Source organism: Rattus norvegicus, chromosome 7 (assembly GCF_021556685.1).
Source record: "Rattus norvegicus strain SHRSP/BbbUtx chromosome 7, alternate assembly SHRSP_T2T, whole genome shotgun sequence".
Lineage (NCBI taxonomy): Eukaryota > Metazoa > Chordata > Mammalia > Rodentia > Muridae > Rattus > Rattus norvegicus.
Genome location: NC_141540.1, coordinates 52,867,501 through 52,893,078, shown reverse-complemented (window position 1 = coordinate 52,893,078; position 25,578 = coordinate 52,867,501). Strand labels below are relative to the sequence as shown.

The 25,578-nt window shown below is 39.5% G+C and overlaps 1 protein-coding gene across 2 annotated transcripts in view; it reads left to right on the top strand.

Moving 5' to 3' along the window:
- The window catches only part of Otogl (otogelin-like), a 162,782-nt gene that overhangs the window by 49,930 nt on the left and 87,274 nt on the right, over positions 1-25,578 (top strand). For both annotated transcript variants that reach the window (XM_087559476.1, XM_087559475.1), the window contains exons 20-25: positions 1,426-1,591; positions 2,329-2,403; positions 5,338-5,390; positions 7,181-7,343; positions 9,860-9,967; positions 10,805-10,943. In XM_087559476.1, coding sequence (XP_087415602.1) covers positions 1,426-1,591; positions 2,329-2,403; positions 5,338-5,390; positions 7,181-7,343; positions 9,860-9,967; positions 10,805-10,943 — 704 coding nt within the window. The remainder of the gene's footprint in view (positions 1-1,425; positions 1,592-2,328; positions 2,404-5,337; positions 5,391-7,180; positions 7,344-9,859; positions 9,968-10,804; positions 10,944-25,578) is intronic.

Below are 25,578 nucleotides of genomic sequence, written 5' to 3'. Positions count from 1 at the left end.
ATGTTGAACATTTCTTTAGGTGTTTCTCAGCCATTCGGCATTCCTCAGCTGTGAATTCTTTGTTTAGCTCTGAACCCCATTTTTTAATAAGGTTATTTGTCTCCCTGTGGTCTAACTTCTTGAGTTCTTTATATATTTTGGATATAAGGCCTCTATCTGTTGTAGGATTGGTAAAGATCTTTTCCCAATCTGTTGGTTGCCGTTTTGTCCTAACCACAGTGCCCTTTGCCTTACAGAAGCTTTGCAGTTTTATGAGATCCCATTTGTCGATTCTTGATCTTAGAGCATAAGCCATTGGTGTTTTGTTCAGGAAATTATTTCCAGTGCCCATGTGTTCGAGATGCTTCCCTAGTTTTTCTTCTATTAGTTTGAGTGTGTCTGGTTTGATGTGGAGGTCCTTGATCCACTTGGACTTAAGCTTTGTACAGGGTGACAAGCATGGATCGATCTGCATTCTTCTACATGTTGACCTCCAGTTGAACCAGCACCATTTGCTGAAAATGCTATCTTTTTTCCATTGGATGGTTTTGGCTCCTTTGTCAAAAATCAAGTGGCCATAGGTGTGTGGGTTCATTTCTGGGTCTTCAATTCTATTCCATTGGTCTATCTGTCTGTCTCTGTACCAATACCATGCAGTTTTTATCACTATTGCTCTGTAATACTGCTTGAGTTCAGGGATAGTGATTTCCCCTGAAGTCCTTTTATTGTTGAGGATAGTTTTAGCTATCCTGGGTTTTTTATTATTCCAGATGAATTTGCAAATTGTTCTGTCTAACTCTTTGAAGAATTGGATTGGATTTTGATGGGGATTGCATTGAATCTGTAGATCGCTTTTGGTAAAATGGCCATTTTTACTATATTAATCCTGCCAATCCATGAGCATGGGAGATCTTTCTATCTTCTGAGGTCTTCTTCAATTTCTTTCTTCAGTGTCTTGAAGTTCTTATTGTACAATCTTTTACTTGCTTGGTTAAAGTCACACCGAGGTACTTTATATTATTTGGGTCTATTATGAAGGGTGTCGTTTCCCTAATTTCTTTCTCGGCTTGTTTCTCTTTTGTGTAGAGGAAGGCTACTGATTTATTTGAGTTAATTTTATACCCAGCCACTTTGCTGAAGTTGTTTATCAGCTTTAGTAGTTCTCTGGTGGAACTTTTGGGATCACTTAAATATACTATCATATCATCTGCAAATAGTAATATTTTGACTTCTTCTTTTCCGATCTGTATCCCCTTGACCTCCTTTTGTTGTCTGATTGCTCTGGCTAGAACTTCAAGAACTATATTGAATAAGTAGGGAGAGAGTGGGCAGCCTTGTCTAGTCCCTGATTTTAGTGGGATTGCTTCAAGTATTTCTTTGGGTGTACGAATGAACATAACATGTTTCTTTCCTGTCGTCTCTTATGTGATACTTGTTTGTTCACAGCCGTGGTGTGTCAAAAGGGCATGCTGTACCACCACTGTTCCTCATTCTGCCTCCGTTCCTGCACCTCTCTCTCCTCCCCTGAGCAGTGCAAAGAAGATTGTGCTGAAGGTTGTAACTGTCCTGAAGGCAAATTCTATGAAGACACACTTAACTTTTGTGTGCCCATGTAAGTCACAGAGGGGGCTTGACAATACCAGATGGTGTCTGCTTTTCTTCTGAGAGGCCAAATGAACGTACGCTCTTGATACACACACACACACACACACACACACACACACACACACACACACACACACACATTTGCTTTATTTGCTTTATTTGCTTTTGCTTAATGATATGGTGAGCTACTCACAGAAAGCCACGGAAAGTACTACACACACACACACACACACACACACACACACACACACACACACACACATTTGCTTTTGCTTAATGATATGGTGAGCTACTCACAGAAAGCCACGGAAAGTACTAGTTATCCCTGAAGTTTATTCCTACTTGATTTCTCCATACCCTAACCATAAACAAGATTTATATTTTTCATACAAGTGGTAGACTTGTATTCACTATTCTCATTCAGACGGTTCGTAGCCCTCACAGGAAGTGAAGACTTTTGTTTTGCACATAGGGTTAAAATATACAGCAGATGCGTGTTTCCTAAGTTCATTCAGTGACTTTTCTTGGGACTAAGCAAACAGTCCAGATCTATTTGGGGACTTCAAATCTATAGCTACTATGTCAGGTTAGTTGTCTGTTGTTTGTACAACATAGCTTTGTGCAGTCCCATGGAGTGTTAGAAGTCTACAGTGGCCAATTACAGGACACAGCGTCATCTGTGATTTTGTTTCTGTGGGAAAAAATAAATATCTTATTTTATTTACTTCACCTTTTCCCTTATAGATATCACTGCCGCTGTCATTATAGGGGGAGCATTTATCAGCCAGGGGAACTCATCCCAACACCCTCAGGCTTATGGTAGGTGAACCCTGGGGACCCTAATGGAAGAGTTGGGGGAAGGACTGAAGGAGCTGAAGGGGATTGAAGCCCCATAGGAAGAGCAACAGTATCAATCAACCAGACCACCCAGAACTACCAGGGACTAAACCACCAACCAAAAAGTACACATGGAGGGACCCATGGCTACAGCTGTATATGTAGCAGAGGATGGCCTTATCTGGCATCAATGGGAGGGGAGGCCCTTGGTCCTGTAGAGGCTCAATGCCTCAGAGAAGTGGGATACTAGAGCGGTGAGGTGGGAGTGGGTGGGTGGGTGGGTGGGGGAGCACACTCTTAGAGGCAAAAGGGAGGGGAAATGGGATGTGGGGGTTGTGGAGGGGAGACTGGGAAAGGGGACAACATTTGAAATGTAAATAAATAAAAGAACCAATTAAAATAAAAAGAATATATATTATATAAATTACTTCAAAATATGGGATGTCTGAGACATGTACTGGTAGTTTCAGAATAGATTTCTAAATTTAATCATCATGAGGTGAAACAAAAGCCCTTTGAAATAAGCTTCTGTTAGTAGATGTGGAGAATAGGGTAGTAATTCCAACTACTTCCTGAGGTCTTAGAGGTTCATGGCTCATCTACAGGGTTCAAAAAAATCAGTTCTGGATTAGGTCTGATCAATAAGACACACGGGAGTCACTTATCTTCATATCAAGCCTTGTTCAGCAACACTCACAGAATACCACTCATTCTATTTCTGAACTGTCTGTTAAGAATGTGGTTCCGTTCACGTAGTTCCCATTTATTGACACCTATCTCCCAGGATCCTCCTTCTAGTTGCACTGCAGGTGCTCACAGTGGATCCCCATGTGTAGATAATGACAGCAATTGTATTAAGACAGGACTGCGTGGCTTCTCTTCTCCTGGCACCGTTCTGAGCATGCTGCGTGGATTATTAATTAAGCGCTCATGAGTATAGGTCCTGCCGTCTTATTCCCATTTATACATGAGCAGAGTGAGGCAAATGTGGTTAAGCAACCTGATAATAATGCTGGGATTTATGCCCAGGCACTGGGCTTGGCAGTGCTTGCTCGATTGCAGACCTTGCTTCACAGCTCATTTTGAATCAACAGCAAACTGTCATTCACACTCAACTGCCTTTATAATTAATTCCATCTTTTTCACACCACCCCCTGATTAAAACACAAAGAAACCATTGCATCCTTTCCTGTGTAGTCTATACTACTCTCTACAGTTACCTAAGGCAGGATTCTGAGAATCTTTTTGACTTCGTTCTCATGCTCAACCTACCCATCCTGGAAATTCCTAACAACCCTTGATTTAACTTGGTTTTTAATCTTCTTCATGGAGGTGAAGTCCATTCTTCCCTTCCCATCCTGCTGCTTGAACAGTGACACTCACCTTCTCCTCCCTCCCCCCTTTTAAAAATTTGTCTTTGTTTTACATTGCTCTACCAAAATACTAGAGACCGGCCACTTTACATAGGTTTACTTAGTTCATAGTTATTGTGGTCCAAGAGTGTTGGGTCCACAGGGAACAGAGAGTCAAGGAAGCCAAATCTTGTAATAACCCACCCTTGTAAATGGTTCAGTTCTGAGAGATTAATAATGATTTACTTCAGGTAATAAGCATATTCATCCCCTTTAGAAGTGGTTTCCCATGGCCAAACCATTTTGTGACTTAGGCTGCACCTCTTAAAGTCTCACCTTCCAACAGCATCACTGTGGGGACCAATTCTTAACATGAGTTTGGGACTAAATATACCAAACCAAAACAATGGCACATTAGTCTCTTTGTCTGTGCTCTCCTTCGAGTGTTGGAAGAGCCTTCTTTTGAATTTACTATCCTTAAAATTATTTATTAAAACATAGTAAGATAAATCCATCCTTCCTTACTGCCCAACATAAAATTATTTAGCGTAGTGACTTTGTTTGCACTCCTGTCAAATGTCCCCGACCCAGATGTATGATGTGTAGAGCTGGCTGTCTCATTTCCTTTATGACATTGGCAGGATGGGCTAACACACTTCTGAGTGACATTCTTTAGCTTAAGGATACATGTGTGTGGTTTTCATATGATGTGCCTCTTGGTATGTTGGTTTCTTCACTTTGCAAACATGGAAACACATGGTCTGCTCTAAAGCTGAAGGGAAATCTGTGCCAGGGTTTCCAAGGGTCTGGTGTGTGTGTGTGTGTGTGTGTGTGTGTGTGTGTGTGTGTGTGTGTATGTTTCCACTGTGTTACACCCTTAAGGAGTTTCCAGGTTCACGTATCTCTACATGGTTTACCTCCTGTGTTACAGTCAATTGCATGGCACCCGTGTCTCAACCCTTGTCTTCAGTGATGCTGCCAGGATGATTGTCCTGACATTCAAACTGACCATCTCACTTCTGTGATGAAAGCTTTTAGTAGTTCAGCTCCAGAAAAGAATCCTAACATCAGAGCAGGGGCCGGCTTTACCTCTGCTTGCCCACCTCATCTCCTGGCACCTGATTAGGCAGAACAGTGTTTTGTATCTTGTAGTTTATGCATTTCCATAGAGACCTGGAATCTTCCTCTCTGATACAAGTCATAACCTCAGGATTTATTACCTATGACCACCCAAATGCCGGTTATGAACAGATTTTTAATTGCTTTTTTAATATATAATTTTAAGATCTTAAGTGTATGTATTTCTGTATTGAGTGTGTCATGTTGTATAAATTAGTTGTATATTTTCCTCTGTTACTAGAATATAAGCATCTGGGTCAAGCTATTAACAATAAATACTGTGGAGCTTTAAATTCCCCTGTCCCTCACACGGCCCCTTACATAGAGGTGTTCGATAAAATATGTCAAAATTAGATAGCTGTCTTGGAGCTGGAATGAAGGGAATAATTTGTTTGGGTAAAACCCAAGATTTAGGTCTATAAATTAACTATTTCTTTACTTCTAGCCAGTGTTCAAATGGGACTGTGAAATGTGATGAGACAGCAACGCCCTCTACTGGTGAGTCCCAGAGAACGGTTTTCCTGGGAGCAAGTATGTCAAACACTGCCTCATCGTCTTCTGACAGAAGACTCTCGTAAGGCCCTTACTAAAGCAAGGGCACATAGTAGTATCATGCAGTCAGAACAGTGTTCCAGTGATTCCTGGCTATTTCCACATCACTAACTATAGTATTTGTAGGACAGTGGGAAGTCAGTGTACGAGGCTGCTTAGAGACAGAGATGGCCAGCCAGGCATGAAGCTTTTATATCATCAACGCCAGCCCCACCTAAAGGGTTTAGCGTTATTACCCAGATACTGGTTGTAACATAGCCTTGGATCAGAAAGCAGAAAACTCTATCCTAGAACAACACTTCTCAGCCGTTAGTATCCATACAACGACCTGGTGATCTTATTAAGACTTAGGTTCTGATTTTTGAATGAGAAGCCATACCAGGGATTCTGAATACCTACCAATGGCCGAGGTAATGCCAGTGCTTCTAGGTTCTGGGATGTGTCTGGTAAGCAAGGTTTTTAGGATTACTTGTAACAAATGGAACGTGGTAAAGAGCAAGAGTGTGGTGGCACAGTACTGAAATCCAGCGCCAAGGAACAGGGGCAAGGCCGTCCAGGTCTCAAGGTCAGATGCAGAGTTAGAAGCATCTGGCGTATGTAAGACTATGCTATGAAAATATAAAATAAAATCAAAGGGTTTATGAACTATATCCATTGCTATTTCTCTTAGACTATAACTTTCCACTGGAATATGTATCCTGCAGATCTACAAGTCAGAGGACTGTATAGGTCTGTATTTTTGTCAGATTATAGGCAAAAATAGTCTATAGTTGTCATTTGACAACTCTTGGTTTCCATTCTGTTAGACAGGGATATTGTAAGTCAGTTTCGAGCCAAGCAAGGTGGCTTGCGTCTACTCTCATTAAAGAGGCTAAAGCAGAGGCAGGAATTACAGTCCAACCTGGGCTTGATAGTGAGACCCCATCCCTTAGACACAAAACAAAACAATGAAATGCCCTTTGAGTTACACGTTCTAGATTTACTTTGTCCGGATTTAGGTCAGTCTGGGGCTTCCTTACGGGTCATGTTACAGGGCCTCGAAGAAAACACAATAGCTACTGGAAATCCTCATTATGCCCCTTTTAGTGCAGGGTAGCTCACAGTTAAAGCAGGGATTACTAGGTAGCCTGCTTTCTCAGTGGAGTCCTCACCAATCTATTCTTGTGGTCCCATGCAAGTGTCTTATTTCATTTCTCACAGCCCCAAAGCCTTCTGGGAAACAGTGCCCCTCCCCAACCCCCTACGACCCTGATCCCGGGTCCTGCGGTGTAACAGGGGCCGCTGTACTACTCTGTACAGTGCAGTAAAGACAGATGAAAATAATGACTCGGGCCAAGGCAAGATCAAGAAGTAACATGTATTTATTATGGTCATGTGAATGTTTAATATGTAGTGTAGCTTTCAGTCCTTAAAAATTGGCATGTTTGAAGTAAACAACGTACCATGTTTGTTTGTTTGTTTGTTTTTTTCTTGTTGACGTCAAGAAATTATATGCTAATTATTTAGTGAATTGCGGGGAAAGGTGGCTAAGGTTTTCAGGTTTGAGACAGCTTTGGGGAATTGTGAGATGGAACAGACTCTGGCTAGGTAATGCTCATAAACTCGAGGATCACAGAAAGAGAGAGTCCTTTCACTAAAGCAATGATCTGGGCAATGGGTTTTATTTGAATGATTTGTGCATAAGATTTGCGCCAAATACAAAGTTAAAACCATGGTCTCCATGCTTGTATCTGAAGTCCACGCCTGCCCAGAAGGGAAGGAATATTTTGACTGCAGGTTTCCTGACCCTGAATTACCAGCTGGTGGTATAAATTGCGAGACCACGTGTGCAAACCTGGCCATGAACTTCACCTGTGCTCCATCCTCGCCTTGCATCAGTGGCTGCGTTTGTGCTGCAGGGTGAGTTCCCCTTTCTTGATAGTACAAGCATTCACGATTTAAAGGATAATTAAAAATATGCTTGGGGCCACCTAGATAAGTTTAAGTGGTTTATAGAGCTTGCCTATCAGCCTAATGACCTGAATTGGCTCTCTCGAACCTACATAAAGGTGGACGGAAGTAGCCGATTCCATCAAGTTGTTGCCTCCAAATTCATACCATGATACATGTAGGCTCCTGTATACACAATGCATACACACACACACACACACATATACACACACTCATGCATGCATGCATGCACACACACTTCAAAATAATTTAAAGATACTTTTTACCAAGAATAGCCAAAATCTTTGTTGCGAGTAGTGGTTAATTACCGTTGAGTTGGTAGCCAGCAGACTGTTGTAACTAGTTTGCTAGGTTAATTTAATACTGTGCCATATAACTAGAGTTCTGCACCAAATAGAAGAAAGAACACATTTTAAGGAAAGGTTGGGATTTCTCCAAAATATTTAGTTTAATAAATATATAGCTACATATATGTGCTTATCATCATGTATATGTTTATATTCCATTGATGCAATAATTATCATCGACACTAAATTGTAATAGTGAAGACAACTACTTTAATTATAAATGTTACAGGTTACTCTATTGAGGCTAAATGGGGGGAGGGGGTACTTTTAGTGGGAATTCTGAGTTCATTCACACCAGAGCTCAAATTCCAGCTTAGTCGCTGTTAGTTGAATGACTTTTGTTCTCCCACATATTCTTCTCTATACCCAACTAGGTAGGCATTGTAAGATATGTAAGATATTGTAAGACTAATAAGTATGTGTGTATGTGTGTGTGTGTGTGTGTGTGTGTGTGTGTGTGTGTGTGTGTGTGTGGTATAGAGTGTATTCGATACATATGAATCACAATTTAGTTGAGGCTATCTACTCTAAGAGAGAGGGAGGAAGAGGGGCCATCTCAGGTAAACAGGTCACTCATTCTTCCTCAATGAACAAGTCCCACAAAGACATTCCCAGGATCACCTCATAAAAAGCAAGGGCACAGGAGGGAGGTCTTGTGGTTTATCTCCCAGGAGAATCACCTTTGTCTACATGGCTCCAAAAAGCAAGTAGCTTGGAATGGTATCAATCTGCTTAGAAGAGAAGGGTGTGTGGGGGAGAGAAAGGACACAGTAAACAGTAGAGCATGCACGAGGGGAAAAAAAAGGTTGGTGGAAATCAGGCCACAGAATGAATAAGCAAGGAAAACAATTTGTCAAATGGACAAGGGAAAGAAAATATTTGTTGAGGTCAAATAATTAAAACCTGAAATGTTGCTCGATATATCTTTTTTATTGTGATTGTACATGGTCAGTGAAATCTGTATCAAAATTTTATTTCGGACAGAGCGTTTACTGCTGTTTACTATCTATAACCTTTGACTTCGAGTCCAAGCCTCACATTTATTTCCTGGCTGAACCTGATTCAGAAATGCAGAGAAGTGCCACGACTCCTTCCTTAATTGCCTTGAAATAGGCAAATCCACTGCAATGCCTCTGATTGTTTTAGGGAAATATTGCAAACAAACTTCAAGTAAAATGTTGATGATGGCGATCTCAAGTTACTTTCTCTTCCCTATGACCTTTTCTGGCTCATGTGCAGACAATGCTTCAGCATACCATGTATTTTCACAGAGAAGCTTACGTGATCAGTGGCTACAAAATATCTACATGTATTTAGAAACCACTACACTGGAATAATGCAAAGTAGAGGAAAAATCAAGAAAAGTCAATATAAATGCCTTTAAATGCTGGTCCTCCTTATTAAATAACAGTGGGGCAAGTTTCAATTTCTTTTAAAATGATTGCGGTCGTATTTGATTCATGAATGGCTGAGCACATCACAACACACCAGCTACACCATAGGTTCCCAGTTACTATTCATTCCATGCTCCCTCCCAGCCAACAAAATGACCTTATCTTCCTTCTCCTCCTAGCTTTTGATTAGGTATGAAAAAAACCCATCAGTTACCAAGTAACATTCAAAACAATACATTAATAAAAAAGGAATGGGATACACTTTGGTCTACTTTCATTTAAATACACTTAAATCAAACCATCATCATTTTATACCTTGCACTGACAAACAAGTTTGTTTGCTTTCTAAATTTTTTAGCAGAAACCATTATTGGTTTCATTATTTACTGTTTCACCAGGGATGGTCAGACAATGCTGATTCTCTTAGTAGCAAACACTGATGGCCAGGACACCTACTTTCTATTCGGATGAGCTCTTTCTAGAACAACTCAACATATTAGAAATGTACTCTTTTGTTTTATATTTATGGTGCTATATAATGAGAGGTTAAGTCAGATCTGATCCTGTGCTTGTCATTTAGTTAATCCTGGACCACGTGGGGATAAAAGGGAAAACCTAATTCATTCTTCCACGCAAAAGACAGTGTCGAGTATGTTAAAATTACAGAGCACAAGACCGTCTGACACTTGCAGGTTTTCTAATCATGTTTCTTTTCATTTGGAAGGATGGCTGAGCACAAAGGAAAATGCTATGTTCCTGAAAGCTGTCCTTGCATCTGGAAAGACTGGGAATATGGCTCAGGGGAAGTCATCACTACACCATGTTACACCTGGTAACATCAGACATTTATTCCACAGAAGTTTTCCTCTGCAATAGTATTACTTTCCATTGTTTTACTGCCATGGCATGACATGTGTGGCTAGCAAAAGTGAATCAGAATCAAGCTTGCATATTGGAGCTGCCTGCCCTCGGGGGTTGGATGGCTATTTTCAATGAGGAGACAGATAGCTTTTTAAATGCATCTTTGTCAGCCTAGGAAGAAATCTGGTAACCTAATATAAATACCACAAGTATAAGAAATGCTGCGTGTTCTAAAGAGAGAGAGGTCTATTCAATAGGCATTTGTCTGTTTGAGAGTCAGTGAGCATAGTAAATAGTTATGTCTTGCTAAAGTTTCCTTAAAATAGGCACAGGTATTATAAAATTTTGATGATAGCATCCATGTAGCTTAACCTATCTAAAAGGTTGTGCTCTCTAGGAGCTGGTAGGCCTATGTTCACTTTTCATTCTGATCTGTTTTGTGCGTGTCCCAGGTTTGTCTGGTACTATAAATGTAAATGCATGACAAATGTGTCAATGTAATAGGCATTCTGAGAATGACTTGGCAATATCTATAAGGATTAGTGACTTCAAATGCTTCTGAGTACACATTTAGGCTGCTGTAGCGATAATGATGACTGTCAGGAGCACCGGATACTCTTTCAGAGGACCCTGGTTTGATTTCCAGTTTCAGGGGATCCAACCCTTCCTTTTGGCTGTCACATGTGCTATGCACACCTGGCACACAGAAATACATACAGCCAAAATACCCATGTACATAGAATGAAAACAGAAATTCTAATTAGAACCGAATTGCTCCATAAGGTAACTCTTGTTATTTTTTCAATAGTGTTTGTCGGCGAGGGATGTTCAACTGCACGTATTATCCGTGTCCCGCAGTGTGCACCGTCTATGGGGACCGGCATTACCATTCCTTTGATGGCTTGGAATATGACTATATCAGCGACTGCCAGGTGTTCTTGATAAAGGTTGGTCATACTTACTTGCTTTCTGTTTGACCTCGCATAAAGACAATGTGAAGAACAACATGCTATTGATGGCATACCATAATTAGTATACACCACTAATAAAACTTATGAATATCGTAGTCATTTTGAACTTATTTCTTTGGCTTTAAACTTATCTTAAGTTCTCTTATTTGTAAGGGATAGACTTTAACCTCTTATCTTTTGCCTTGTCCTTAAACTAAAAGTAATGATTATACCAAGCTCCAGTGGTAGAAAGGGCTTGATTACACAATAATTTTTCATTAAATAGAAATTATTTTAAATAGTGTTACTTTGGTGTGAAAGTATACATATATTAATTTATATATTTTATTTTTATGAATTTAAAATCAAGAGAGATTCTTTTTTGCTTCTAGATACATTTTGCTATTTTGATGGTATCCTTTGACGAATTCCTGGATTTGTATATGTTAGGAAATCTTTAAGTTTCTCATATGTATAAAAAGTAAAGATGACCTATATGCATAGTTTGTACACTACTGATTCCAGAATTATTTTTTAAATGAAAGAAATTGTAATTCTTCCAATGTAGTCATACAAGAACAATAAAATGAACACCACCACACCCCAATAATTCAACAGTTGATTAGTCTATTTTTCTGTATATAGTTTTTATGTCACATTATGCCTATGTGTGATTCTGTTCTATAAGCCTGCCTCAAGAAAGTAGAGTATAAGGTCCATTTTGAACATTTCTCCAAAAATTAAAAATCGATGAAATTGAATGAAGCTTTTCTTTATATATTAAAGAAAAGAAGATCTCTATGAGTACTTGTCTCACAAGTGTCATGATAAGTATCATTGAATTACCATTTGTACAGGGAGTTGTCATTTATAGATGATTGTAAGATTCTTATAGAAAAATAGGAATGGATTTGGTGTTACATAATTATGGCATTTGTCAAGTATATTTTTAAATTAATTTTTTATATTTTAAATTTCATACATGTGTGCTGCATTTACATGATTTCCACCTTGTCCTCTCTCCCCAAACTCCTCTCCTGTCCCCCTAACTCTTTCTTAAATTTATGAGCTTTTCTTTAATTATCGTTTCATACCTATGTATACACATATACACACATGCGTGCACACACAGACACACATATGTATACATTCAGCTTGCTGAGTTTGTTTAATCTTACTTATATGTTCATGTATTTAGAGCTAATCCAAGTGGTTGGATAATGGATCAGGGATCTTCTCCCTATATAAGACCGATTTTCCCTTTCACAGGAGCCATTAATTATCCTTAGATCTTTATCTAGGGGTAGGACCTAATGAGGTTTACACTATTCACAGTGCACTTCAACTAGTTTTGTCGTTAGCCTTGTTTAGGTGACAGCATCTTTGAGAGTCCATGTGTGCAGGTCTTCTGTCACATCCAGAAGGCACTAGTGCACAGCAGACATCTTGGTCCTCTGGCTCGTACCATATTTCCACGTCTTCTGCAATGATTCCTGACTTTTAGGTATGGGTGTTGGGTTCTAGACCTTCTGGTTAGGGTTGGACAACTCATCATCAGTTTTTCTTTGCCATTTCACCATTTTTGGCTTTCTATCTGCTGTCAAAAGAACCTCTTTAATGAGAGATGGGAGCCATACTTATCTGTAGCTATAGAATACATATTTAAAGAAAGCTAGAAATTTAATTGTTTTAGGAAAGTGGCAGCGATATGATCTCCTCTAGATGTCATGGCTTCATTAGACACTGTTAGTTGGCAAGCTGTACAGATGAATTCCCATCTATTTAATAAGCTTTAAATCCGGTTGCACAGTATTTACTCCCAAACTGTTGGCTACCTTCAAGATATATGTGCCACTATTGCATCCTTGGGATAGGGTTTGCATTTGGGTATTGACCAACAACTCAATTCAAGCATCCTTTGTAATGTTTATCCTCCTTCCATCACTGTCTGATTGGCCTCTTTTTCACCCACCATTGAGCTTTCCCATCCTCCTTCACAGCACCAGTGTTCTACTAATCCATTTCTTTTTTTTTTTATTAAAATAAATTTTATTTCAGTTTGTCCTAGTAAAGAGAAATTTTAAAACAGGTTAATAATGAAATATCAATTTCTTAACTAAAACTCTTTAATTTTGTAAATGAAATAGCTCAACCATACATAGGTAGTAAAATATAAAATGTCCTAGGGAGTGATACTCTTTATCTCAGGATGCTTGCTACTAATCCATTTCTAAAGTTCCTTCTCTCCCTACTACCATGGTTTCTTTTCTTTTCTTTTTCTTTAAACTTTCCTGGTATTCATAGCTACTCCAGGTTATATACTTGTATATTAATATTCAGAACTAGCATCCATAAATGAGAGTATGTAGCATTCGTCTTTCTAGGACAGAGTCGAATCATCCAGTATAGTATTTCCTAGCTACATTCACCTCCAAATTTTAATTTCAGTTTTTCTTTCAGATGAGTAGAACAAATGTGAATATATGCCAAATCTTATTATTCATTTGTCGGTTGAGGGTCATTTAGGTTGTTTTTGTTCCATAGTTACCGTGAATAGAGTAACTGTGGGCAAGTATCCCTGAGTAGGGCATGGCAGTCCTTCGGATGCATGCTAGAGTCATATATCCGGATCATACAGTAGATCTATTGTTAACATCTTCAGCATCCTCCAGAATGAATTCCAGAACTGCGGTTTGCAATCCTACCAATGGTATTTCCCCTTCCCCTAGATTCTCTTCAGCATTTGTCCTGAGTTGTTTTCTTGATCTTAACCATTCTCAATGGGGTAAGGTGAAATCTCAAAATAATTTTAGTTTTCACTTCCCTATTAGTAAGGATGTTAAAATTCTTTCTGAAATGTTTCTTAGTTATTTTTATTTCTTCTTGTATGATTTTTTTTGTTGTTATTGTTGAGATCTGGGGCATTTGAACTGGGTCATTTGTTTTTATAATTCTTTTGCTTTGAAAATCTTCGTATAATCTGGATATTAATCCTCCATCAGCTTGCAAAGAGTCTCTCACTCTGTCGCCTCTTCACTTTAAAGTGGTTCTGTAAAGTCTCATTTGCCATTGTTTGATGATGTTGTTTTTTGTTGTTTTGTTTGTTTGTTTGTTTGTTTTTTGGCCCTATTTCCCAAGCAAGTGACGTCCGATTCAGAAAGTTATTTTCTATACTTTCACCAGGGCCTCAGGTTTCACCATGAGGTCTTTGATCCATTTGGAATTTATTTTTGTGCAGGGTGATAAGCATGGCTCTAATTTCATTCCTCTACAGGTGAACATCCAGTTCGTCTGGCACTGTTTTTGTTTTTGTTTTTCCCCAATTGAAAGATGATGTGAAGATCTCTACTGCAGTCACATTGGATTTAAAATTGATAGAATGCCATGTTACAATAGTAATTTTATCAATTCCCGAGGATGGGAGGTGTTTCCTTCATCTAGTGTCTTCTTCAATTACTTTAATCAGAGATTTAATGTCACTGTAGAAGCTTTTCACTTCCTTGGTTATGTTTGTTTCTAGATATTTTAATTTGTATAGCCTATTGTGAGTGGGATCTTTTCCTCAACATCTTTGTTATCGAACGTAGAGAAAGGCTCCTGAGTTTTGTAAGCTGACTTTGTCTCCTCCCATTTGGCAAAATTATATCTCGTTTCTCCACATTTTCTGCTGGAATTCTGGAGATTCTGCTGTGTCACCTGCCCTATCATCTGAAAATGGGGGATATTTGACTTACTTTCTTACTTGCATTCTTTACTTTTCTACACTTGTTTTATTGCACGAGATAGTGTCTAAAAATGAGTGGGGGCGGTGGACAGCCCTGTTGGCTCCTGATTTTGGGGGTGGGGAGAATTGCTTTAAATTTTCTTCATCTGTGATGATGTAAGCTAAGAGTTTGTCGAAATAGCCTTCATTATGTCTCTTTCAGTGGCTCAGTCAATAACATGTCTGACTGGAAATGCTGTTTCGTTTCTCGGTATGTGTGCTGCTTGATGTTTGGAGAATACGAAAGGCACAGCAACCAATGTGCGTTCTGTTACTTGCCTCTTCCAACCTGTAATTATCCACCTGGTTCTTCTGTCTTATTGTTTTAACAGTCACCACACAAAACAGGTTGCTGATTTTATTCTGATTATTTTATATTCTGTGCAATTAGATCATATATCACTATACTTGAGTACAAAGTATTGTATTTCTTTTGGGCTTCTCTTAGAGACTAGCATAACTATGACCAAATTATAAAGTTAAAAGTCACTGGTTTGCCATTTTTTTTTAAGTCTTCCCATGTGGTAGAGGCAGAGCAGTTATGTGAATTGCTTTTACTTGCCTTTCTAGTAAATTCATGTGACTTCATTGTGATGATTACAGGACAACACTCTTAGACTTCAGTGTGCCTTATGTGCATCATCTGGGGATGCGGTCAAAGTGTGGGCTCTGTTTCTATTGGTTGCAGTGGAGTCTGGGCTTCGTCCAATTTTTTAAACAAGGCACCAGGTAGTGATGCTGTACGTCTGGAAACCACACTCCCACTAGGAAGGGTGGAAGGATTTGTACAGAAGAAGATTATGGAATATTAGTTTACTCATTATTTTTTTGAAGTTCTCCTCTTATGAACACTTTAAGTCATAGTGAGAAAAAGGAAATTTCTGTGATAACATTGTATCAAGCGTGTCCTGTTCCCTGGAATATGTTATTTCTGTTTAAGATTTTTTGTGGGGGTTGGGGATTTAGCTCAGTGGTAGAGCGCTTGCCTAGCAAGCGGAAGGCCCTGGGTTCGGTCCCCAGCTCCGAAAAAAAGAAAAAAGAAAAAAAAAAGATATTTTTGTGATGCCATGTCAAGTAGTAAGAGAAATTCTGCCATATGGTATTTTCATTTTAAATATAAAAATAATAAAAGCATTTTTAGTCTAATCCACATTTCACTGTCTATGCAGATAGTTTCTAATGTGTGACAAGGGTCCTTTCTCATCCATTAATTCATTTAAATTATGTTTATTTTTAATTATAAACTATCCTAATTAAGACACATTTACTACACATCTCTCTCTCTCTACCAAAGAAGATTTATTAGAGAAGTTAATAAAGTTTTCACTTGCTTGGTTAGAGTTGCACCAAGATATTTTATGTTATTCGTGACTGTTGTAAAGGGTGTTAGTTCCCTAATTTTTTTCTCAGCCCATTTATCCTTCCAGTAGAGGAAGACTACTGATTTGTTAGAGTTAATTTTGTTTCCAGCCACTTTGCTGAAGCTGTTCATCAGGCTTAGTAGTTCTTTGGTGGAACTTTTGGAGTCACTTAAATATACTATCATATCATCTGCAAATAGTGATATCTTGACTTCCTCCTTCCCAATTTGTATCCCTTTGATCTCCTTTTGTTGTCTAATTGCTCTGGCTAGAACTCTGAATGCTATATTGAATAGATAGGGAGAGAGTGGGCAGCCTTGTCTAGTCCCTGATTTTAGTGGGATTTTTTTCAAGTTTCTCTCCATTTAGTTTGATGTTGACTATTGCTTTGCTGAATATTGCTTTAATTATGTTTAGGTGTGGACCTTGAATTCTTGATCTCTCCAATACTTTTAAGAAGAAGGAATGTTGTATTTTGTCAAAGGCTTTTTCAGCATCTAATGAGATGATCAAGTTTTGAGGCAATTATTATGTTTCTATTTCTTCATTCTTTTCCCCCTCAAGTCATTTGGGGGATTATGGGCATTTGATGTACTTAGTAACTACCCATTAATATCTTCTACTTAGGTAGAGAAAAATCTTTATTACTTTTTGCATTAGAAAACAGCAGCGGCCACTATATTTTTGCATTTGTTTGTTTTAGAAGAAATTTTAGTGTTTTCTTACAGATTTATTTTATTTTATGCATCTGAACGTTTTGCCTGCGTGTATCCATGTGTACTGTGTACATGCCTGGTGCTCACAGAGGTCAAGGGAGGGTGACAGGTGCCCTATGGGTTCTTGTGAGCCACAATGTAGGTGCTGGGAACTGAGTCCCTGTCCTCTAAGAAAAGCAACAGTGCTATTATTTTTTTTTTTAGTATATATTCTATATAATTTTATTTATTTATTTTTATAATTTTATTTTTAATGTTTCTTTTTTTTTATTAACTTGAGTATTTCTTATATACATTTCAAGTGTTATTCCCTTTCCCGGTTTCGGGGCAAACATCCCCCTCCCCCCTCCCCTTCCTTATGGGTGTTCCCCTCCCAACCCTCCCCCCATTGCCGCCCTCCCCCCATAGTCTAGTTCACTGGGGGTTCAGTCTTAGCAGGACCCAGGGCTTCCCCTTCCACTGGTGCTCTTACTAGGATATTCATTGCTACCTATGGGGTCAGAGTCCAGGGTCAGTCCATGTATAGTCTTTAGGTAGTGGCTTAGTCCCTGGAAGCTCTGGTTGCTTGACATTGTTGTACTTTTGGGGTCTCGAGCCCCTTCAAGCTCTTCCAGTTCTTTCTCTGATTCCTTCAACGGGGGACCTATTCTCAGTTCAGTGGTTTGCTGCTGGCATTCGCCTCTGTATTTGCTGTATTCTGGCTGTGTCTCTCAGGAGCGATCTACATCCGGCTCCTGTCGGTCTGCACTTCTTTGCTTCATCCATCTTGTCTAATTGGGTGGCTGTATATGTATGGGCCACATGTGGGGCAGGCTCTGAATGGGTGTTCCTTCAGTCTCTGTTTTAATCTTTGCCTCTCCCTTCCCTGCCAAGGGTATTCTTTTTCCTCATTTAAAGAAGGAGTGAAGCATTCACATTTTGATCATCCGTCTTGAGTTTCGTTTGTTCTAGGGATCTAGGGTAATTCAAGCATTTGGGCTAATAGCCACTTATCAATGAGTGCATACCATGTATGTCTTTCTGTGATTGGGTTAGCTCACTCAGGATAATATTTTCCAGTTCCAACCATTTGCCTACGAATTTCATAAACTCGTTGTTTTTGATAGCTGAGTAATATTCCATTGTGTAGATGTACCACATTTTCTGTATCCATTCCTCTGTTGAAGGGCATCTGGGTTCTTTCCATTTTCTGGCTATTATAAATAAGGCTGCGATGAACATAGTGGAGCACGTGTCTCTTTTATATGTTGAGGCATCTTTTGGGTATATGCCCAAGAGAGGTATAGCTGGATCCTCAGGCAGTTCAATGTCCAATTTTCTGAGGAACCTCCAGACTGATTTCCAGAATGGTTTTACCAGTCTGCAATCCCACCAACAATGGAGGAGAGTTGCTCTTTCTCCACATCCTCGCCAGCATCTGCTGTCACCTGAGTTTTTGATCTTAGCCATTCTCACTGGTGTGAGGTGAAATCTCAGGGTTGTTTTGATTTGCATTTCCCTTATGACTAAAGATGTTGACCATTTCTTTAGGTGTTTCTCAGCCATTCAACATTCCTCAGCTGTGAATTCTTTGTTTAGCTCTGAACCCCATTTTTTAATAGGGTTATTTGTTTCCCTGCGGTCTAACTTCTTGAGTTCTTTGTATATTTTGGATATAAGGCCTCTATCTGTTGTAGGATTGGTAAAGATCTTTTCCCAATCTGTTGGTTGCCGTTTTGTTCTAACCACAGTGTCTTTTGCCTTACAGAAGCTTTGCAGTTTTATGAGATCCCATTTGTCGATTCTTGATCTTAGAGCATAAGCCATTGGTGTTTTGTTCAGGAAATTTTTTCCAGTGCCCATGTGTTCCAGTTGCTTCCCTAGTTTTTCTTCTATTAGTTTGAGTGTGTCTGGTTTGATGTGGAGGTTCTTGATCCACTTGGACTTAAGCTTTGTACAGGGTGATAAGGATGGATCGATCTGCATTCTTCTACATGTTGCCCTCCAGTTGAACCAGGACCATTTGCTGAAAATGCTATCTTTTTTCCATTGGATGGTTTTGGCTCCTTTGTCAAAAATCAAGTGACCATAGGTGTGTGGGTTCATTTCTGGGTCTTCAATTCTATTCCATTGGTCTATCTGTCTGTCTCTGTACCAATACCATGCAGTTTTTATCACTATTGCTCTGTAATACTGCTTGAGTTCAGGGATAGTGATTCCCCCTGAAGTCCTTTTATTGTTGAGGATAGCTTTAGCTATCCTGGGTTTTTTGTTATTCCAGATGAATTTGCAAATTGTTCTGTCTAACTCTTTGAAGAATTGGATTGGTATTTTGATGGGGATTGCATTGAATCTGTAGATCGCTTTTGGTAAAATGGCCATTTTTACTATATTAATCCTGCCAATCCATGAACATGGGAGATCTTTCCATCTTCTGAGGTCTTCTTCAATTTCTTTCCTCAGTGTCTTGAAGTTCTTATTGTACAGATCTTTCACTTGCTTGGTTAAAGTCACACCGAGGTACTTTATATTATTTGGGTCTTTTATGAAGGGTGTCGTTTCCCTAATTTCTTTCTCGGCTTGTTTCTCTTTTGTATAGAGGAAGGCAACTGATTTATTTGAGTTAATTTTATACCCAGCCACTTTGCTGAAGTTGTTTATCAGCTTTAGTAGTTCTCTGGTGGAACTTTTGGGATCACTTAAATATACTATCATGTCATCTGCAAATAGTGATATTTTGACCTCTTCTTTTCCGATCTGTATTCCCTTGATCTCCTTTTGTTGTCTGATTGCTCTGGCTAGACCTTCAAGAACTATATTGAATAAGTAGGGAGAGAGTGGGCAGCCTTGTCTAGTCCCTGATTTTAGTGGGATTGCTTCAAGTTTCTCTCCATTTAGTTTAATGTTAGCAACTGGTTTGCTGTATATGGCTTTTACTATGTTCAGGTATGGGCCTTGAATTCCTGTTCTTTCCAGGACGTTTATCATGAAGGGGTGTTGAATTTTGTCAAATGCTTTCTCAGCATCTAATGAAATGATCATGTGGTTCTGTTCTTTCAGTTTGTTTATATAATGGATCACGTTGATTGTTTTCCGTATATTAAACCATCCCTGCATGCCTGGGATGAAGCCTACTTGATCATGGTGGATGATTGTTTTGATGTGCTCTTGGATTCGGTTTGCCAGAATTTTATTGAGTATTTTTGCGTCGATATTCATAAGGGAAATTGGTCTGAAGTTTTCTTTCTTTGTTGTGTCTTTGTGTGGTTTAGGTATAAGAGTAATTGTGGCTTCGTAGAAGGAATTCGGTAGCTCCATCTGTTTCAATTTTGTGGAATAGTTTGGATAATATTGGTATGAGGTCTTCTATGAAGGTTTGATAGAATTCTGCACTAAACCCGTCTGGACCTGGGCTCTTTTTGGTTGGGAGACCTTTAATGACTGCTTCTATTTCCTTAGGAGTTATGGGGTTGTTTAACTGGTTTATCTGTTCCTGATTTAACTTCGATACCTGGTATCTGTCTAGGAAATTGTCCATTTCCTGCAGATTTTCAAGTTTTGTTGAATATAGGCTTTTATAGTACGATCTGATGATTTTTTGAATTTCCTCTGAATCTGTAGTTATGTCTCCCTTTTCATTTCTGATTTTGTTAATTTGGACACACTCTCTGTGTCCTCTCGTTAGTCTGGCTAAGGGTTTATCTATCTTGTTGATTTTCTCAAAGAACCAACTTTTGGTTCTGTTGATTCTTTCTATGGTCCTTTTTGTTTCTACTTGGTTGATTTCAGCTCTGAGTTTGATTATTTCCTGCCTTCTACTCCTCCTGGGTGTATTTGCTTCTTTTTGTTCTAGAGCTTTTAGGTGTGCTGTCAAGCTGCTGACATATGCTCTTTCCTGTTTCTTTCTGCAGGCACTCAGCGCTATGAGTTTTCCTCTTAGCACAGCTTTCATTGTGTCCCATAAGTTTGCGTATGTTGTATCTTCATTTTCATTAAATTCTAAAAAGTTTTTAATTTCTTTCTTTATTTCTTCCTTGACCAGGTTATCATTGAGTAGAGCATTGTTCAATTTCCACGTATATGTGGGCATTCTTCCCTTATTGTTATTGAAGACCAGTTTTAGGCCGTGGTGGTCCGATAGCACACATGGGATTATTTCTATCTTTCTGTACCTGTTGAGGCCCGTTTTTTGACCAATTATATGGTCAATTTTGGAGAAAGTACCATGAGGAGCTGAGAAGAAGGTATATCCTTTTGCTTTAGGATAGAATGTTCTATAAATATCCGTTAAGTCCATTTGGCTCATGACTTCTCTTAGTCTGTCGACATCACTGTTTAATTTCTGTTTCCATGATCTGTCCATTGATGAGAGTGGGGTGTTGAAATCTCCCACTATTATTGTGTGAGGTGCAATGTGTGTTTTGAGCTTTAGTAAGGTTTCTTTTACGTATGTAGGTGCCCTTGTATTTGGGGCATAGATATTTAGGATTGAGAGTTCATCTTGGTGGATTTTTCCTTTGATGAATATGAAGTGTCCTTCCTTATATTTTTTGATGACTTTTGGTTGAAAATTGATTTTATTCAATATTAGAATGGCTACTCCAGCTTTCTTCATCAGACCATTTGCTTGGAAAGTTGTTTTCCAGCCTTTCACTCTGAGGTAGTGTCTGTCTTTGTCTCTGAGGTGTGTTTCCTGTAGGCAGCAGAATGCAGGGTCCTTGTTACTTATCCAGTTTGTTAATCTATGTCTTTTTATTGGGGAGTTGAGGCCATTGATGTTGAGAGATATTAAGGAATAGTGATTATTGCTTCCCGTTATATTCATATTTGGATGTGAGGTTATGTTTGTGTGCTTTCATTCTCTTTGTTTTGTTGCCAAGATGATTAGTTTCTTGCTTCTTCTAGGGTATAGCTTGCCTCCTTATGTTGGGCTTTACCATTTATTATCCTTTGTAGTGCTGGATTTGTAGAAAGATATTGTGTAAATTTGGTTTTGTCATGGAATATCTTGGTTTCTCCATCAATGTTAATTGAGAGTTTTGCTGGATACAGTAACCTGGGCTGGCATTTGTGTTCTCTTAGGGTCTGTATGACATCAGTCCAGGATCTTCTGGCCTTCATAGCTTCTGGCGAGAAGTCTGGTGTGATTCTGATAGGTCTGCCTTTATATGTTACTTGACCTTTTTCCCTTACTGCTTTTAATATTCTTTCTTTATTTTGTGCGTTTGGTGTTTTGACAATTATGTGACGGGAGGTGTTTCTTTTCTGGTCCAATCTATTTGGAGTTCTGTAGGCTTCTTGTATGTCTATGGGTATCTCTTTTTTTAGGTTAGGGATGTTTTCTTCTATGATTTTTGTTGAAGATATTTACTGGTCCTTTGAGCTGGGAGTCTTCACTCTCTTCTATACCTATCATCCTTAGGTTTGATCTTCTCATTGAGTCCTGGATTTCCTGTATATTTTGGACCAGTAGCTTTTTCTGCTTTCCATTATCTTTGACAGTTGAGTCAATGATTTCTATGGAATCTTCTGCTCCTGAGATTCTCTCTTCCATCTCTTGTATTCTGTTGGTGAAGGTTGTATCTACAGCTCCTTGTCTCTTCTTTTGATTTTCTATATCCAGGGTTGTTTCCATGTGTTCTTTCTTGATTGCTTCTATTTCCATTTTTAATTCCTTCAACTGTTTGATTGTATTTTCCTGGAACTCTTTCAGGGATTTTTGTGTCTCCTCTCTATGGGCTTCTACTTGTTTATTTATGTTTTCCTGGAATTCTTTCAGGCATTTTTGCAATTCCTCTCTGTAGGCTTCTACTTGTTCTCTAAGGGAGTTCTTCACGTCTTTCTTGAAGTCCTCCAGCATCATGATCAAAAATGATTTTGAAACTAAATCTTGCTTTTCTGGTGTGTTTGGATATTCCATGTTTGTTTTGATGGGAGAATTGGGCTCCGATGGTGCCATGTAGTCTTGGTTTCTGTTGCTTGGGTTCCTGCGCTTGCCTCTCACCATCAGATTATCTCTAGTGTTACTTTGTTCTGCTATTTCTGACAGTGGCTAGACTGTCCTATAAGCCTGTGTGTCAGGAGTGCTGTAGACCTGTTTTCCTCTCTTTCAGTCAGTTATGGGGACAGAGTGTTCTGCTTTCGGGCGTGTAGTTTTTCCTCTCTACAGGTCTTCAGCTGTTCCTGTGGGCCTGTGTCTTGAGTTCACCAGGCAGCTTTCTTGCAGCAGAAAATTTGGTCTTACCTGTGGTCCCGAGGCTCAAGTTCGCTCGTGGGGTGCTGCCCAAGGGCTCTCTGCAGCGGCAGCAACCAGGAAGACCTGTGCCGCCGTTTCCGGGAGCTTCAGTGCACCAGGGTTCCAGATGGTCTTTGGCTTTTTCCTCTGGCGTCCGAGATGTATGTGCAGAGAGCAGTCTCTTCTGGTTTCCCAGGCTTGTCTGCCTCTCTGAAGGTTTAGCTCTCCCTCCCACAGGATTTGGGTGCGGAGAACTGTTTATCCGGTCTGTTTCCTTCAGGTTCCGGCGGTGTCTCAGGCAGGGGTCCTGCCGCTCCTGGGCCCTCCCCCACGGGAGCCCAGAGGCCTTATACAGTTTCCTCTTGGGCCAGGGATGTGGGCAGGGGTGAGCAGTGTTGGTGGTCTCTTCTGCTCTGCAGCCTCAGGAGTGCCCATCTGACCAGGCGGTTGGGTCTCTCTCTCACGGGGTCTGGGAGCAGAGAGCTGCTGCAGGCCGGGATCCTCGGGTGTGGGATTTCCGGTAAACACAGAATGTGCCCAGTCCTAGAGGAATTCTGCTTCCGTGTGTCCCAAGCTCACCAGACAGCTTTCTTGCAGCAGAAAAGTTGGTTTTACCTGTGGTCCCGAGGCTCAAGTTTGCTCGTGGGGTGCTGCCCACGGGCTCTCTCAACAGTGCTATTATTAACTTCTAAGCCATCGTTCCAGAATTTAGCTTTGTTTTTGCACATCAATTACTTGTTTGTTTATTTATCTATCTATTTTTATGATCCTTTAATTGTCCTTCACAGTCCAGCCACCTCCCCCCTCCCGGAATACCCTCTTTCCTCAACTCTCCCCATCCCATACCTTCCCCCCTCCCTGGGGCCTCCAGTCTCTTGAGGGTTAGGTGCATCTTCTATTACTGTACCCAGACCAGGCAGTCCTCTGCTGTATATGTGTCGGGAGCCTCATCTCAGCTGGTGTGCACTGCCTGGTTGGTGGCCCAATGTCTGAGAGATCTCAGGGCTCCAGGTTAGTTGAGACTGCTGGTCATTTTATGGGGCGTCCTTCCTTCCTCACCTTCTTTCAGCTTTTCCCTAATTCAACCACAGGGGTCAACAGCAAAGGGCATAGTCAATAGGACAAGTAGGTGATCTAACTTTTTTTTAAAGTAATGTTTTTATTAGTTTGTCAAGAATTTCATGTAGTATACTTTGGTCACTGTCTCTTCCTTTCCTCAACCCCTCCCCATGTCCATTTTCTCCATCCTTCAGTTTGTGTTACTCAACTAATCCTGGGAGTGGGGCTGGCCTTAGAGTGTGGTTAAACTACCAGGGGTCACATCAATAAAGAGAGGTGACTTTTCCTCTACCGACAACTATCAGATCCCAGGAGTTCCTCAGCCAGCACTAGGGTTTTGTGCCTACCTTCCTTTCTCTGCTTTGAGTTTTGCTTGGGTTAAGGTTTCACAGCACATTATCCCCATCCCTGCAAGTTCTGTGAAACTGCTGTCTCATGTCTGGAGAATGCTGCTTCTTTGTTGTTTCCCACAACCTCTGGCTTTTACAGTTGTTTTGGTTGAGATCTCTGAGCCTTGGAGAAGGGGTGTGATATGTATCATGCAATTATGACTGAGCACCCTAGTCCTTTATTGTGTGCACATTGACCGGTTGAAGGCGTCTGTGTTAGCTGACCACAAGGAGAAGCCTCTCTGATGAGGCCAGTCACAATATTTTTAAACAGATGACTCGGCAAACAACACTTTCAAATCGAGTGCTTGTTGTGGTTAGGAAAGTATATTTTAGTATTCGATGTTGAATGATTGTGGGTAGTTTTCTTACTGGTACTCCATAGGGACAGAGCCACTCTGCTGAGCATTTGTATCCAAGAATGGTCTTAGTTTGCCCCATATCCTCCTGTTAAACATCCTCACAACCATCTGTAATGGGATTTGATGCCCTCTTCTGGTGTGTCTAAAGATAGTGACAGTGAGCTCACATACATGAAATAAATCTTTAAAAAACATAAAAAATACATAAAAATAAAGCCAAATTGTTTATAAAAAAAGATTTGATATGTGAAAAGTTTATCCTTTCCTCAGGTATCATGTCTGAATTGAAAGAATTATATTAACTCTCAAGACTTGTTACAGTCAATATTTTTCAAAAAAAAGAACAACCCCATTAATCACTGTTATAATTATTTTTTGGAAAAAAAGCTTATGTTGTAAAAGGTAATTGTGAAACAGGTATAAATATGCCTCCCCAAGATGCTGAGGTAAGTGGGATTGCAAGTTTGAGAATTACCTAATCTATTGAGTGAGATCAATGCTACCCTAGGCAAGGTAGCAAAACTCTTGTCTTCAAATTAAAAAATAAATCTAAAACTTTTAATATTTTAAAAATGGTTCTATTAAAATCTTCTTTAATAATCATGTTCAAACTTTAAAGATATCAAACTATAATAATAATTTTGATTCTCTCAAACAGTATATGTTTTAAAGTAAATTTAATTTTCTGTTACGAAGTAACATGACTATAAAAAATGTATGATTATACAGAGAGTAAATGTCTTAAAAATAAAAAAAAGTGAAAACATC